Source organism: Macaca thibetana, chromosome 14 (genome assembly GCF_024542745.1).
Source record: "Macaca thibetana thibetana isolate TM-01 chromosome 14, ASM2454274v1, whole genome shotgun sequence".
In the NCBI taxonomy this organism is placed as follows: Eukaryota; Metazoa; Chordata; class Mammalia; order Primates; family Cercopithecidae; genus Macaca; species Macaca thibetana.
Window position 1 is genome coordinate 38,684,984 of NC_065591.1, and position 14,157 is coordinate 38,699,140.

General features: G+C 34.8%; 2 protein-coding genes across 3 annotated transcripts in view; one reads left to right on the top strand and one right to left on the bottom strand.

Annotated features, from left to right (window-relative positions):
- ANO3 (anoctamin 3) overlaps positions 1–14,157 on the bottom strand; it is a 475,418-nt gene that overhangs the window by 88,943 nt on the left and 372,318 nt on the right. For both annotated transcript variants that reach the window (XM_050755373.1, XM_050755374.1), the window contains one exon: positions 13,333–13,393. In XM_050755373.1, the coding sequence (XP_050611330.1) occupies positions 13,333–13,393 (61 nt within the window). The remainder of the gene's footprint in view (positions 1–13,332; positions 13,394–14,157) is intronic.
- MUC15 (mucin 15, cell surface associated) lies at positions 490–14,082 on the top strand. The gene is made up of 4 exons (XM_050755454.1): positions 490–876; positions 7,250–7,981; positions 9,862–10,011; positions 11,889–14,082. The coding sequence occupies exons 2-4, from the start codon at positions 7,288–7,290 to the stop codon at positions 12,047–12,049; spliced, it is 1,005 nt and encodes a 334-aa protein (XP_050611411.1). The 5' UTR covers positions 490–876; positions 7,250–7,287; the 3' UTR covers positions 12,050–14,082.

Genomic DNA, 14,157 nt, shown 5'->3' on the forward strand with positions numbered 1-14,157 from the left:
AAAGTGAGAGTAAAAGCAGAGAGCACACAGGGTGGAAACTACTTAATCGAGAAGGCTCCTAGGAAAAATGAGGATCACATGGCCATTCTCAGGCCCCAGTTCCTCTCTAAACTACTGAAAGTCAGCAAGAAACCGAATCTCAGTCATGATGATGATTTTTCACGTAACACCTCACAGCGTTCTCAGGGATCCTAATACATACTAATTCACTCTGTGTTAGGTAGGACTTTCTTAAACAATTTCAGTGGACCTCAGAATAGATGCCTCACTACTGACCCGGCTACATTTTCTCTACTTAGGCTTTAAGTACACACATAGGGTACAGTACAGAAACTACAGTACAGAGACATTGTTTATGATTCAAGAGAATGTGGGGCTGGCACAGAGCAACAAGTGCAGGGCATGACTTGTTTGGTTTCCTCACCTGCAAGGAGCGGGGACCCAGCACATGTCAGAAATTCCTGCTATACCAGATGACTTTGCCAAAATCTTTGTCCTTTTTTTTCACTTGGCGGGGGGAAATGATGCCCCATGTTTTGCTACCACTCACGAGAGAGTAATACCTTGTCCCAAAGCTAAAACGATCAACCTATGAAAACTGGAGGGCTGGGCTTTTGTTGTTGTTGTTAAAGGCCTGAATGAGGTGATATCTTAATGCTTACAGCTGAGAAGCAGGTCAGTCAGGTTCCTGGGCGCTCTGTTACACAAGCAAGATACAGCCAGCCCCAGCTAATTTTGTTACCCTGGCACCCTCCTGCTCAGTGCGACATTGTCACACTTAACCCATCTGTTTTCTCTAATGCACGACAGATTGCTTTCAGACAGGACAACTGTGATATTTCAGTTCCTGATTGTAAATACCTCCTGAGCCTGAAGGTAAGTGTGTGATGGGTACTTAGGTCTCTCTCTTTCTCTCTTTCACTCTCCACTCTCTCTCTTCCTTATTTACTAAAGAGAATCACAGTGGTCTCAACTTTTGACAGAACAGCCTGGCAAGTAGCTACGGCAATCCTTGTAAAGACAAGTAGTTGTTTTATTAAGTAATTACCTTCCAAATGAGTATTTGCACTCTTAAATAAGTTAGCTTTAAAAATTACTGCTAAATTTGCTAGATTACGGAACCAGCAGAAGAGTTAAATAAAACCCTTATTTAAAACATACGTGACTGTGAAATAGAATTTCCTTAAGTCAGATCTTAGTAAAGGTTTCAAAATGCTTAAAGTGGAAGCGGCAGCATGAATATAAATTGAATCTTAGATTTAAATTATGCATTTGTGCTGAAAGGTTTTTGCTTTAAGTGTTAGAGGTTTTTGCTTTAAGTATTAGAATAGTTTTGGAAAAAAATCCTCTAATAAAATAGATTAGAAGCTTCTATACATCTTTTTCAAATGTTTTCTTAATTACAAAGTTGGCAAACTATTGTACAGTACATATAATTATTTAGCATATGTGTACATGTTTTTCACTGGAAATCTAAAAGGTTATATCAGTTACTACAGAAAACATCCTATGAAATGAAAATGTGGTAAAGTTTCTGAAAATTATTTTCATTTTGTGGCTATATAAGCCTCTTTTTTTATTAAAAGGATGCTGATTTCCATTTATGTACTTTCTATTTAATCTATAGAGGCTGCTCCTACAGACATTAAAGTATGATACAGAAGGTGGAAACCCTATGCTTGAAAATTTCAATCTAGAACATTTCTTTCAGAGAAACATTCTTTCTTTCAAAGCTTGACACCATCACTAATTATTTAAGTATTGGAGTTTACTACTGAAAACCCCTAAGGTAGTGGGTCGTATGACAAATTCTACATTTTTCCTGTGTTTCTGTAGCCTAAGTCTTTAGCCAGAATAATGTTCCCAAACTTCTGAATTTTTTTTTTTTTTCTTGAAAGAAAGTCAGGCTTTTCTTTTTTATTTTTTCTTTCTTTTTACATCAAATAAAAGTAAAATGAGAGGCCTAAGTTTCTCAGGCACAATCCTTTTTCTAGTTGGTTACCCTTCCAAAACCCTCATAAAAGAGGCATTTTTAGAAGGAAGTCTAAAGTCCTCATTTATTGTTGCTCTTGCATTTAGGAAACTAAAAATACTTTTTCCAACATTGGAAAAAGCCACTCAGAGTAACACTCAAGTTCTTCCTGAGATGTTAGTTACATGGCAGACAGAGTTTTCTTTAGAGAGACAAACAAAACCCATCTGTCTTAATTTGTAGCCTAAGATCTGTAAGAATGATCAAATGCAACTTGGAGAAAAGGCAGCCCCATGTATACTCATCAGTGATTTTACTATAGAAGCATGTTTTATATTATACCTGCAGTGTACCTGAACTGATTATTCTATTTAGGATTTCTGATTTTGATTCTATTTGGAATGACTAGCATTTCTTTGCCCTTACATGGGTTAATTACCTGACATAAACCAGGACATCTCCTTATTTCCAAAGCTTGGTATAAAATAAGTATGACTCACGATTTCAACATAGAGCCTGGACAGAATAATGACTTTATGCATTTAAGAGGAAGCAAAAATATGAACAGTGAATGTGGGTTTGCTTCCCTTACTGGCCAGAGGTGTTTTTTGTTTTTTCTCATCACCTTCTGCAGCCCTCCATACAAAAGTAGTAATGTGAAACCACTTTCAGTGCCAATAACAAAGAAGGCGAAAGTCGTGTTCATTCTCTCTGTGTAGAGGAGTTGTTTAAAAACAGTGACACTATGAAAGTATATTTTAAAACTAGTGAAATTTTAGAAACAGAAAAAATTTAATATATACAGGAAAGTTTAGAATCCTAAGGTATCACAAAGGAACTGGAAATCCTCCTTTCTTTCTCTGTTCACTTTATAGTAATTCTACCCTTAGAAGTTTGGGGGGGGGGGGGGGGGGGGGGGGGGGGGGGGGGGGGGGGGGGGGGGGGGGGGGGGGGGGGGGGGGGGGGGGGGGGGGGGGGGGGGGGGGGGGGGGGGGGGGGGGGGGGGGGGGGGGGGGGGGGGGGGGGGGGGGGGGGGGGGGGGGGGGGGGGGGGGGGGGGGGGGGGGGGGGGGGGGGGGGGGGGGGGGGGGGGTGGGGGGGGGGGGGGGGGGGGGGGGGGGGGGGGGGGGGGGGGGGGGGGGGGGGGGGGGGGGGGGGGGGGGGGGGGGGGGGTGAGTTTGTGATGATCCTAAACCTGTTTCTATTTTATAACTTCAAAATTCCTCTTAGGAGTTACCACCCAGATGCAAAAAGAGGCAAAGGTCAGGAGGTGAAATCATGTTATAGGGTTCTCCTGATTTCTCTCCCTCTGCAATTTTACTTTTCTTTCATCCCACCTTCTGTCTGCCCCCACAGTGCACCTGGCTGACAGATGAACTTGGGCGCACTCAGGCATACCATCTATAATCCATCATCATTTCAGCTTTATAAAACAAGTATATAGCATAGAGTTAGATATTTGAACTCCAGAGATGGAGAAAGGCTAAAGGAAAGCACACCAAAAAATAAAACATATATAGATTTCATTTGTTGCCCTCTGGAGTTGCTGTCCTACCTCTATTAGGTTTTTGTCCCTTGCAAAGCGCTTTGTTCATTTATCATGAGGTCAAACTTAGGCCAAATCTCCTGGACCTTACTCCAGCAAAATTTCATGGTGGGGTTCTGAATAGCGATGACTTCAATTTCTGGCTGCTTCTACGACTTTAAGATGAAAGGGGCCTGAGTAAGTGGCGTAACCTGGTTCTCCTAGAAGCTGGGCAGCAGAGGCAAACTTGTTCCCTACTGCAATGTCAGGAAAATCCGTCTTCATAAAAGCCTTATCTGTAACTGTATCAATTTCTGAATAAACTGTAAATATTTAATAGTATTCACAACATACTGAACTACCCCTCTCTTCCCTTTCTCTCCTTTTCCTGGGAGATAAATTATAGGCAGTAACAGAGTGCTGGGCAGGTTTGGGGTGTTGATACCCTAGGTTTTCAAGTTACAATCAAAAGCTGGGTAAAGGAATGAGAGATCCCCTTGGTGATTCAATGTCACAGGCAAGGTGAAACAGGAACAGCAGAATTCACTTTATTGACTCTTGATATGTAGATTTTCACTACAGGCAGGGAATGAAAGCTCAATGCCATGTCTCTCATATCATATTATAAGAAAAACAGAAGAACAGCTAAGGACATTTTTCCCTCCACTGGTGACCACTTTATTAGGAAGAGAAAAATAGCAAAACAACTAGATATAGAGAAAATAAATCAAATGCCATAATAATGTTGAAAATAGTGGCCAAGTACGGTTTACAAATTAGATCACTTGCAGAAGATAATGAAATGGACTGTTATGTTTGCTGTAAACTTTGCAGAGTTCACGGGAGAGAGATGTTTCTGAAAAGGTACACGTAACTATTTTTAAACTAAAATGAATTATATTTTAAACGTGCTAGGTGAGGCATGAGTTTAAGTAAATATTGGTCAACTACAGGTGCCAGAGATAATCATTCATGCTTTGTAAATGCTCATCTGTAAACTCCACGGTAAAGATATCCATCTAGAAACCATAATAGACAGTTGTTGTGATTTTCTTATATTAGAGCAAAAGCATATTTAGTGTATTTAATGGGTTCTCTGAAGACAGAAAGACTTATATTCTCAGTGTTTTGTAAAAATGGGATTATAAACTGCTCTGGTTAAAATCATTAAATTTGGAGAGGCTGTAGTTAAAAAAAAAAAAGTAATGGTAGAAAGAAGTTCTAAAAAGCAGCTGTGTACCAAATTCTATATTCCTTTGCAACTTATGTTACAAATATGAATATTGACTAGCTTTAAATCAGACATGTCAAGGTTTGAATCCAAATCTGATCTCTCAGTTACTAGCTATGTGTCCTTGGATGCATTACTTACATTATTTATGTCCCACTTAATCATCTGTAAAGTGGGATTAATAAGCCCTTCATCATTTGTTTATTTTTGATTAGCATTAAATAGAAAACATGTAAAGCAGCTGATATAACAAATGCATAATAGTAATATACTTTCCAGTTATGTTAAACAGTTTTAGAACAATCTAAATGTCCTAGTTGTCACAGAAAAGTGAATGAAATAACAATAAGCAGAATGATCACAAACACAAACAGCTACGTAATCACAATCAGGTTGAGAAATAGAGTATCACCAGCACACAAGGTCCTTCCATGCTCCAGCCAATCAATTCTGTCTGTTTCCTTCCAGTAATAAAGCACTTTCCCGATTTGTAGCAATGTAGTTTTGTGCCTGTTTTTGAACTTTATATACTGAAATCACACAATACAACTGGTGTTTTAAGTGTTGCATTATGTTTGTGATAATCATCCATGTCGTTGCATGCAGCTCTAGCTCATCAATTTTCACAATCTGAATACACCACATTTATTATCCAATCTGTTACTAATGAACACTTAGGTTTGAGGCTCTTATAAATAATGCCACTATGAACGTCCTCATATGTCTGCCTGCTTTTCTTTTTAAGTAGGTTTTTCTTAAGTGATAACCATAGGGCATGGAAGATACAATATGTCTACAATTCTGGAAGTGCATGGTTATGAAATTGCTTGCTAAAAGCTTTTAAAGAGAACTATCAGACTTTGAAGATAATTATCATATATTATAGATATATTTACGTTGTACCATATGTGAAAAATCATTATGTTAAAGGGGACTTGGTACTTGAAACCAACACATAACTAGTGGGAGTGTTTAGAAGCTCTGTAGACCCTAATGACACATCAACAAGGTTGAAAATATTTGTAAAAATTTTAGAGAGCTGTTGAGAAATGGCACACAATAAAAGAACTAAGTAACAGCAGTTGTACCTCCTCCCTTTTCCTCTCTCAGTCAGCATGGAGGCTTTCAGTGAAAAATAAGGTTCAATTCAAATAACATGAAATTAGTACTCAGATTTTATTGCTTGAGAAATAAAAGTCTAATTTTTTAAAAAAGTAAATTTTCCAGTAAAAGCACTTCAAATTTTAGCCTCTTATGAGATTGGAGTCAGATGACTTGGCTTTAAATATTGCCTTTTCCATCTACCAGCTTCTGTTACTAGCCATTGTAAACTTCAGTTTCTTCATCTGCAAAATGGACATAATACAATCTATTCTTGCCACATCAAGGGATTGTATCAAATAAGATGATACTGTAAACTTTGTAACCAAAAAGATGCTATAGATATATTATTATATTTGAATATTAAATGGAGGTTAGCATTTATTAAGTGTTTACTTTAGGCTAGATATTGTTTAGAGTGCTGCTACCTAAGTCAGCCCATTCAGTCATCAGAACAACACTCTGAAGTTAGTTTATTATAATGATTAAAAAGCGACTGCTTATTATGATGATTATTTTTCATGAGTTATTTGTATCAGAAGCCAGAATTTTAATATAAATCTGATTTCAAAACATTTTTCTATATCACCCTATTTATGAATTCTGGTACTTTCACACTTAGGAGGCAGAATGGTGTGCCTGGATTGGCGATCAGGACCCAATCTGCAATTATCTAGCATATTTTTCCACACATACACCCAAACATGTTCTTCTTTTATAAAATAAGAGAATAAGATTAAAGAATATCCTTAAATCTAGAAGACTTCTTAATCTCCCCAATTAGGGAATAAGTAGCAAGAAGGACATCATGAAGTGAAAAGTATTGTGGAAAAGGGATATATTCAAATTCAAGTAATTCAAACTAGATACTAATAAAATGTATTCAGGGGTATTCTTGACTGACTCACTTTAAAAAACCTAATATATGGTGCATTTAATGTATAATCAGTAATGTCATTTTCATAATAAATATTTCAAATGACATCTTTATAAAGAATGTGTTTTCTTAAATAGATTGAAGAAATCAGCCAGCTCTACATGGTCTATACTTACAATATTTTAAAAATTTTACTTAACAGCTCATATACATGTTTTAAATATATGTGTGTGAGTGGGTGGGTGTTTATGGTTTTCTTCCACCTTTTCCCAAGCTAAATGGTCTTTGAAATAGCAGTGTATAGCTTGAGAAAATTTTTGCATGGCATTTCCCTAGAAGCAACAAAGGAAGAAAGATTACATGGAAAGTAGTACTCAATGGCACTAGTTTAAGTACATAACCAAAATAAGCAATTTTGGAATAAAAATATGACATTATCATGTCTATATGATGTCTAGATTTTTATTACTTTAAAATATATAGATCCATTTAAAAACTCAGAATATTTTATTAAGGTATTCAAATGATGGTTATTTTCTTTCAGATTCCTTTCAAAAAAAACCAATACCAAAGAAGCCTACAATGTTGACCTTAGCCAAAATTCTGTTGATTTCAACTTTGTTTTATTCACTTCTATCGGGGAGCCATGGAAAAGAAAATCAAGGCATAAACACAACACAGAGCACTGCAGAAGTTTTTAAAACAATGGAAAATAAACCTATTTCTTTGGAAAGTGAAGCAAACTTAAACTCCGATAAAGAAAATATAACCACCTCAAATATCAAGGCGAGTCATTCTCCTCCTTTGAATCTACCAAACAAAAGCCATGGAATAACAGATTTCTCCAGTAACTCGTCAGCTGAGCATTCTTTGGGCAGTCTAAAACCCACACCCACCATTTCCACAAGCCCTCCCTTGATCCATAGCTTCGTTTCTAAATTGCCTTGGAATGCACCTATAGCAGATGAAGATCCTTTGCCCATCTCAGCACATCCCAATGCTACACCTGCTCTGTCTTCAGAAAAATTCACTTGGTCTTTGGTCAATGACACCGTGAAAACTCCCGATAACAGTTCCATTACAGTTAGCATCCTCTCTTCAGAACCAGCTTCTCCATCTGTGACCCCCTTGATAGTGGAACCAAGTGGATGGCTTACCACAAACAGTGATAGCTTCACTGGGTTTACTCCCTATCAAGAAAAAACAACTCTACAGCCTACTTTAAAATTCACCAATAATTCAAAACTCTTTCCAAATACATCAGATCCCCAAAAAGGTAAATATAAATGAATTTAACTTTCCTTTGGTGTGAAACTGAAATTCCAAATAAGTCATGCAGAGTAAGTCTAAGGAATCACCATGCTAGAAAAATAGAGGAGAACACAGTAGCACGAATTTTCTCACTTTTGAGGGATGATCATTATAGTCACTAGAAATACTGAAGTGGTTTTCGGGCTTCAATGAACATATACTAGTCATTTCTCTTTGGGAGTGTAAGGAGACAATGAGACAAAATGCGAAGTTAGGTTAGTTCAAGAAAAGATGGAGACTAAAGCAATGGTATAGTTTTGAGATACTAGGTAACAATTTTCAATGAATCTTGAGAAGACTACCTGAAATTCCACATGCTCATGTGACTATTTAACTACACATATATATATATATAAAATTATATGAGCATATATATATAAGCTTATATATATACAACTGAACATATATATGTTCATATATATGTTTTTTATATATGAGTATATATATATGAGTTTATATATATGAGTTTTAAAAAAGTTGAACAAAGTAATGAATTTATAAATTGTCACCATCACAGACAATTTATTATGTGGACATTTTTATGTTTCATTCAAGGATTACATCAAGCTTTTCCATTTGAAACATAAAAATGGTTTTACATTTTTCCATAAAATGAAAAAAGATAACTAAGTTTCAATAATTCATTAATGTTTTGTTTTTTCAGATCTAATGTATTTTCTCCCCTTGAAATGTTTTTTTAATAATTTGTTTTCCTTCAAGAACTCACTTCCAGTGTGGCTTACTTAAGGATTATATTAATAATGTAAAAACCAAATCATATATACAAATTCCTATGTGAATGTTGTTGCCAGTGTGTATGAAAAGTTTTAAATTCTGAAATCTAGGCTTTTTATAACATCATGATCAATATATTGTATATGTACATTTATGATTTTAACATATCTTGTCATTTTAAAAAATACTTCCTCTCTTTTAGTCTATCTAAACCTAATATACATATTGAGAATACTGAGTACTTACTCTTACCATTGCTATTTTATGTAAAAACAAAATTTAGTTAGCTTACTTCTCTTTTATTTCACTACCAATTTTACTGTACTCCAACATGAAAATTAATTTTTTTAGAAATGAGATTTTATATAGAATCAGAGACCCTGCAAGACCTTTTGCTACCTAATTAATGAGTACCTCAAGAAAAGAGAAGAAAAAAAAGAGAAATGTACTAAATTTCAGTTCAGAGAACACTTAGTTTATTGAAAATTTAGTCTTCAAATAAGATACGGAGTGAAAATAATAATACAGTGAAATTTTGAACTCCCTTAAGCTCAGGCCTAGACAACTGTTCTTGATATGCAAGGCACTGAAGTTATCTTGCCTTGGTTTATTTGTGGTATTTAGAAATAAGCTCTATCAGGATACACTGATTTTTCCTTGCAGTGACTTCTTATTTGTTTTTTCATTTTCTATTACCCACTCACTCCTATTGGCTTTTCACCTTTGAATTATTTATAGAAACAAGTGCAAAGTTCATTTTATCATTAAAGTTCAACACTGATATTAGATCTTAATGGAGTATACACATGGCATTTCAGTGCTATTGATGTTAATAAGAACAAGACACAGTTATAGAGCTAAGACTTAGAAGTATTTCAATGTAATTAAAAATTAGAAGTGTGGTTTTATCAACAAATACGTTTACCAATATATCCCAAACAGTACTTTATAAAACACATACACACACACACACACACACACACACACAAACACATTATTATCTAATTTGTAAATGTTAAACATTCTTTGGTATAAAGAAAGTAAACACGTATGGATTTTGGTACTTTGAATAACTATTTTATATTTCTTTAAATTTTTTTTGTCCTGTAGAAAATAGAAATACAGGAATAGTATTCGGGGCCATTTTAGGTGCTATTCTGGGTGTCTCATTGCTTACTCTTGTTGGCTACTTGTTGTGTGGAAAAAGGAAAACGGATTCATTTTCCCATCGGCGACTTTATGACGACAGAAATGAACCAGGTAAAAGCTATTTTCAATACTTCACCTGGGCACAGTGGTTTTAATTAAATGAGGATGTCAATGTACACTGCATTGCCTAGAAGGTAATTCCAAAAGAATTCATATGAATGAATAAACTGAAGACTTATTCTGATCCATCTTCTGTTTATCAAAGAACAAAACCAAAATAATTATAAACCTGTGAGTGAAATTTAAAAAACATTTGAAGTGTTACTCATTGCATCAAAATTGGTTTTAAATCATAATCCAAGAATCTAAAACATATGTATAAAATTGGAAGATAATGAATGGTAGGACATTAAGGAAAAAATGACCAGTTTGGTTAGCAAGTGAAAGCAGAGCTATTCCTTGCCATTGTGAGATCACTAAGTAGCAGTAATTTGAACAAAGATTGATTCTAATTTGGAGCTCTTTTAAAGTTTATACAGAAACAGCAGTCCTCCATTAACCATCTTAATGAGGCTCTAAAACAAAGTATCTAAAAGTTGCATATTTGCACACATAAAGTCACATTGTACCTTAATTCAGGAATTTTCCACTCACATGATGGAAAAGGCCAACCATAATATCTATGAATGAGAAATATGTATACTAAAAATAAAATTGTCAGTTTGTGCTTTAATAATATAATATCAATTTGATATTTGATTTAATGTTTGGTTCATCTGTAGTTTTATACTTCAGGGAAAAAAAAAATCTGTCTTCTGGTTTGCACAAGGGATTCTTGTCACCATAACAAATAGTTAAATGCTTCTGGTGAGTCCCATTGATGAAGTCTTACTGAATCTGAGTTTCAATGAGTTCAGATATGACTGATATATTTCTCATATTCTGAACCAAATCTGTTAATTATAAATGTAACTGAATTCTGATTATGGGTTTCTAGGAACTAATACAAAACAAAAAGTACCATTCTTCAAAATTAAAGGATAGGATTTATAACAGTGGTTTTCAATCCATTTTTTAACCTTTATCTTGTCTTTACATGTAATCTCATGCAAAAACTCAATTTATCAAAAATTGATACAATCTGAACTGCAGTGATAGAGGCATAAAGGAATAACTCAATCACAACAACTGTTTTGTCCATCAAAAACAGCTTTGAGACACCTCTCCCAAAGACCTAAGGTTCCTTTGTAAACAGATGGCTAGAGGAATAAGTAGATAAGCAAATGATGATGCCTAAGTGAATAGTTTACTAATTTAATTAACAATTAGTTATTCCTGGTAGTACTTTAAGATACCAAGTGCATGTCCAGTTTTTTTTGAAAATGAATTCAAGATCTTTAGGAAATAATGACTATTTGTTTAAAAAGAAAACTAAATTTCCACATCAACAGTCAGAAAACCTCAAGTACATGGTAACTTGAATGGATCAGAAGAAAACATAAACTCCCACAAATGTTTGTTATCTCCTCCACCTTAAATGGTTTAGCCATCAAGATACTGAGATATTTGGTAAAATAATAACATTAATTTAAAAATTATTGGCTTCACTTAAAAAAATTTACACCAGAAGTGACGAATTCTGAACATATTGACAAGGCTTTGAAATCATAAGATTCAAAAGTCAATGAGGCATTGTCTACACTTCCTTATACAAGGTATTGATATACTATAGTGGTCTCTTCTTCAGTTCCTTTACTTTGAGTCCATCAACAGTAAAATTTTGGAAGTAAAACTGTACTCTTAATCTTATAAAAAATGAAGCTTGAAAAACAGCTACTTATTTAAAATTTTAAAATTAAAATCTAAAAAGCCCATATAAAACTCTACTTATTTTCTCATCTAGAATAATTTCTATACTTTGGTGGATGTCTGAACGTGAATCTGTCCGAGTATCATTGTGAAACAATATTATTTTGTTACTTTTTTAGTTCTGCGATTAGACAATGCACCGGAACCTTATGATGTGAGTTTTGGGAATTCTAGCTACTACAATCCAAATTTGAATGATTCAGCCATGCCAGAAAGTCAAGAAAATGCACGTGATGGCATTCCTATGGATGACATACCTCCACTTCGCACTTCCGTATAGAACTAAAAGGAAAAAGGCGTCAAACAGCAAGTGTCGTCTACATCCTAGCCTTTTGACAAATTCATCTTTCAGAAGGTTACACAAAATTACTGTCATGTGGATTTTGCCAAGGAGAATCATAAAAGCAGGAGACCAGTAGCAGAAATGTAGACAGGATGTATCATCCAAAGGTTTTCTTTCTTACAATTTTTGGCCAACCTGAGGCATTTACTAAGTAGCCTTAATTTGTATTTTAGTATTATTTTCTTAGTAGAAAATATTTGTGTAATCAGATAAAACTAAAAGATTTCACCATTACAGCCCTGCCTGATAATTTAATAATAAAAATTATTCCACCATGAAATTCTTAAACACTGAAGTTGACTCTTTACTGCTCTGCCTGCAGCCCTAGTGCCATAATTCAAGATTACATGTTCTTAAACGACAACTGAAAGGGTGCTTTTTAAAGCTAAAAAGAGGACATAGCCTAGAGTTCCTGTCACTGGGAAATTGAGGCAATAGAAATTAGAGACCTTATTCTAGTACATTATAATTTTCTAGATCAGCACACACATGATCAGCCCCTTGAGTTGCCAAGCTGACAATGACTGCACTCAACGGGGCCATGGCGGGAAAGCTGACCCTACCCAGGAAAGTAATAGCTTCTTTAAAAGTCTTCAAAGGTTTTGGGAATTTTAACTTGTCTTAATATACCTTAGGCTTCAATTATTTGGGTGCCTTAAAAACTCAATGAGAATCATGGTAAAAAAAAAAAAAAAAAAAGTTAACCAAAGAATATACCTGTACATAATTTGTACAGTTTTAAGTTGTTAGATAGGAACTAGATTTCTTATATTAGACATTATTGCTCAATCATAATGGAATAGATTCTGTATCTTTAAATGTGTGAACTATAAGGTTAAAAAAGATGAATGGAAATATCAAATAACTTTTTAATGAGCATCAGTTTCATAAGCAATAATATAAGAAGATTAATTTGGATTCTAGTATGTTTCAGTTTGTTTTTAATTACCACCTGCCTTTCATAGAAAAAATATGTTCCTTGATGTAGGAAAGTCTAGGTTTTAGAGATTAGAGGATGAGATCAAGAGTTAAATTCCTAAAGAAGCAGTGAATGTATGAAGAAAGCAAACAAAGCAAGTACCAACCTAGAGGCTTTATTTTTGAACTGATTCATGGTGTGTGTGTGTGTGTGTGTGTGTGCACGCGCATGTGTTTGTGTGTAGAAACACAGAAACAGCTTCAGAAAATAAGGGATGGAAAGTAATGTAGAAAGTACTTACCCCATATTGCCATAAAAATAGCAAAGAAGACTGTCCCTCCATTATCAAACAAATATGTCACCTGAGGAGAAAACAAACAGAAATATTAGTCATGCAAATTGATTATAATAATCCAGTGAATACTGTTTGCACTCAGGTACTATGATTTTTTCTCAAATAGAATCATATTATTTTATAGTATGGAAATGTTATATATGAAATCCTTTCATGGGTCCTGCATCAATTTCACACGATTTTTCTCATGGGGAGAGGTAAAGAAACAATATTAGCCCTCTTCTCTCCTCTCTTGATTCCCTTTATACCCCACCATCATTTCTAATTATAAAAAATTCTACCATCCTATGGAAGTATTTGTGGGTCACAGATTGTCAAACTACAATGAAAGTTGTATGAAATTAGTTTTTCAGGTGAGGCATTCCTAGTTGCAATTCCTGTTAGCAAAATGTTTAGGAGTGGGGAAGTTGGAAAATGCAGGATTCTTCCAGTGAGCCAACATTTCCAATAGCTAACTCTATTCTCTTAGTCTTTCAAAATGTAGGATGGGTCCAATAATGGCTATAAGATGTAATATATCCCATCTTAATTTGTTTCAAAAGTTTCATAAATCACTGGATACTCATGAAACAAAGTGTTTTATAATCAGATAACTGAAACTTCATAAAGAAGGATGCATAGTTTTATAATGTTATTGAATCAAATTTTAAGGCTTGTAAGTATTGTTTGATTTTAATAAAGTATAAATTCAATTTACCTTTGCTTGTTTGCATTTGCATAATGCCCTCAGTATATATGTAACTTAGTGAGAGAAATTAAACTAACACAGTG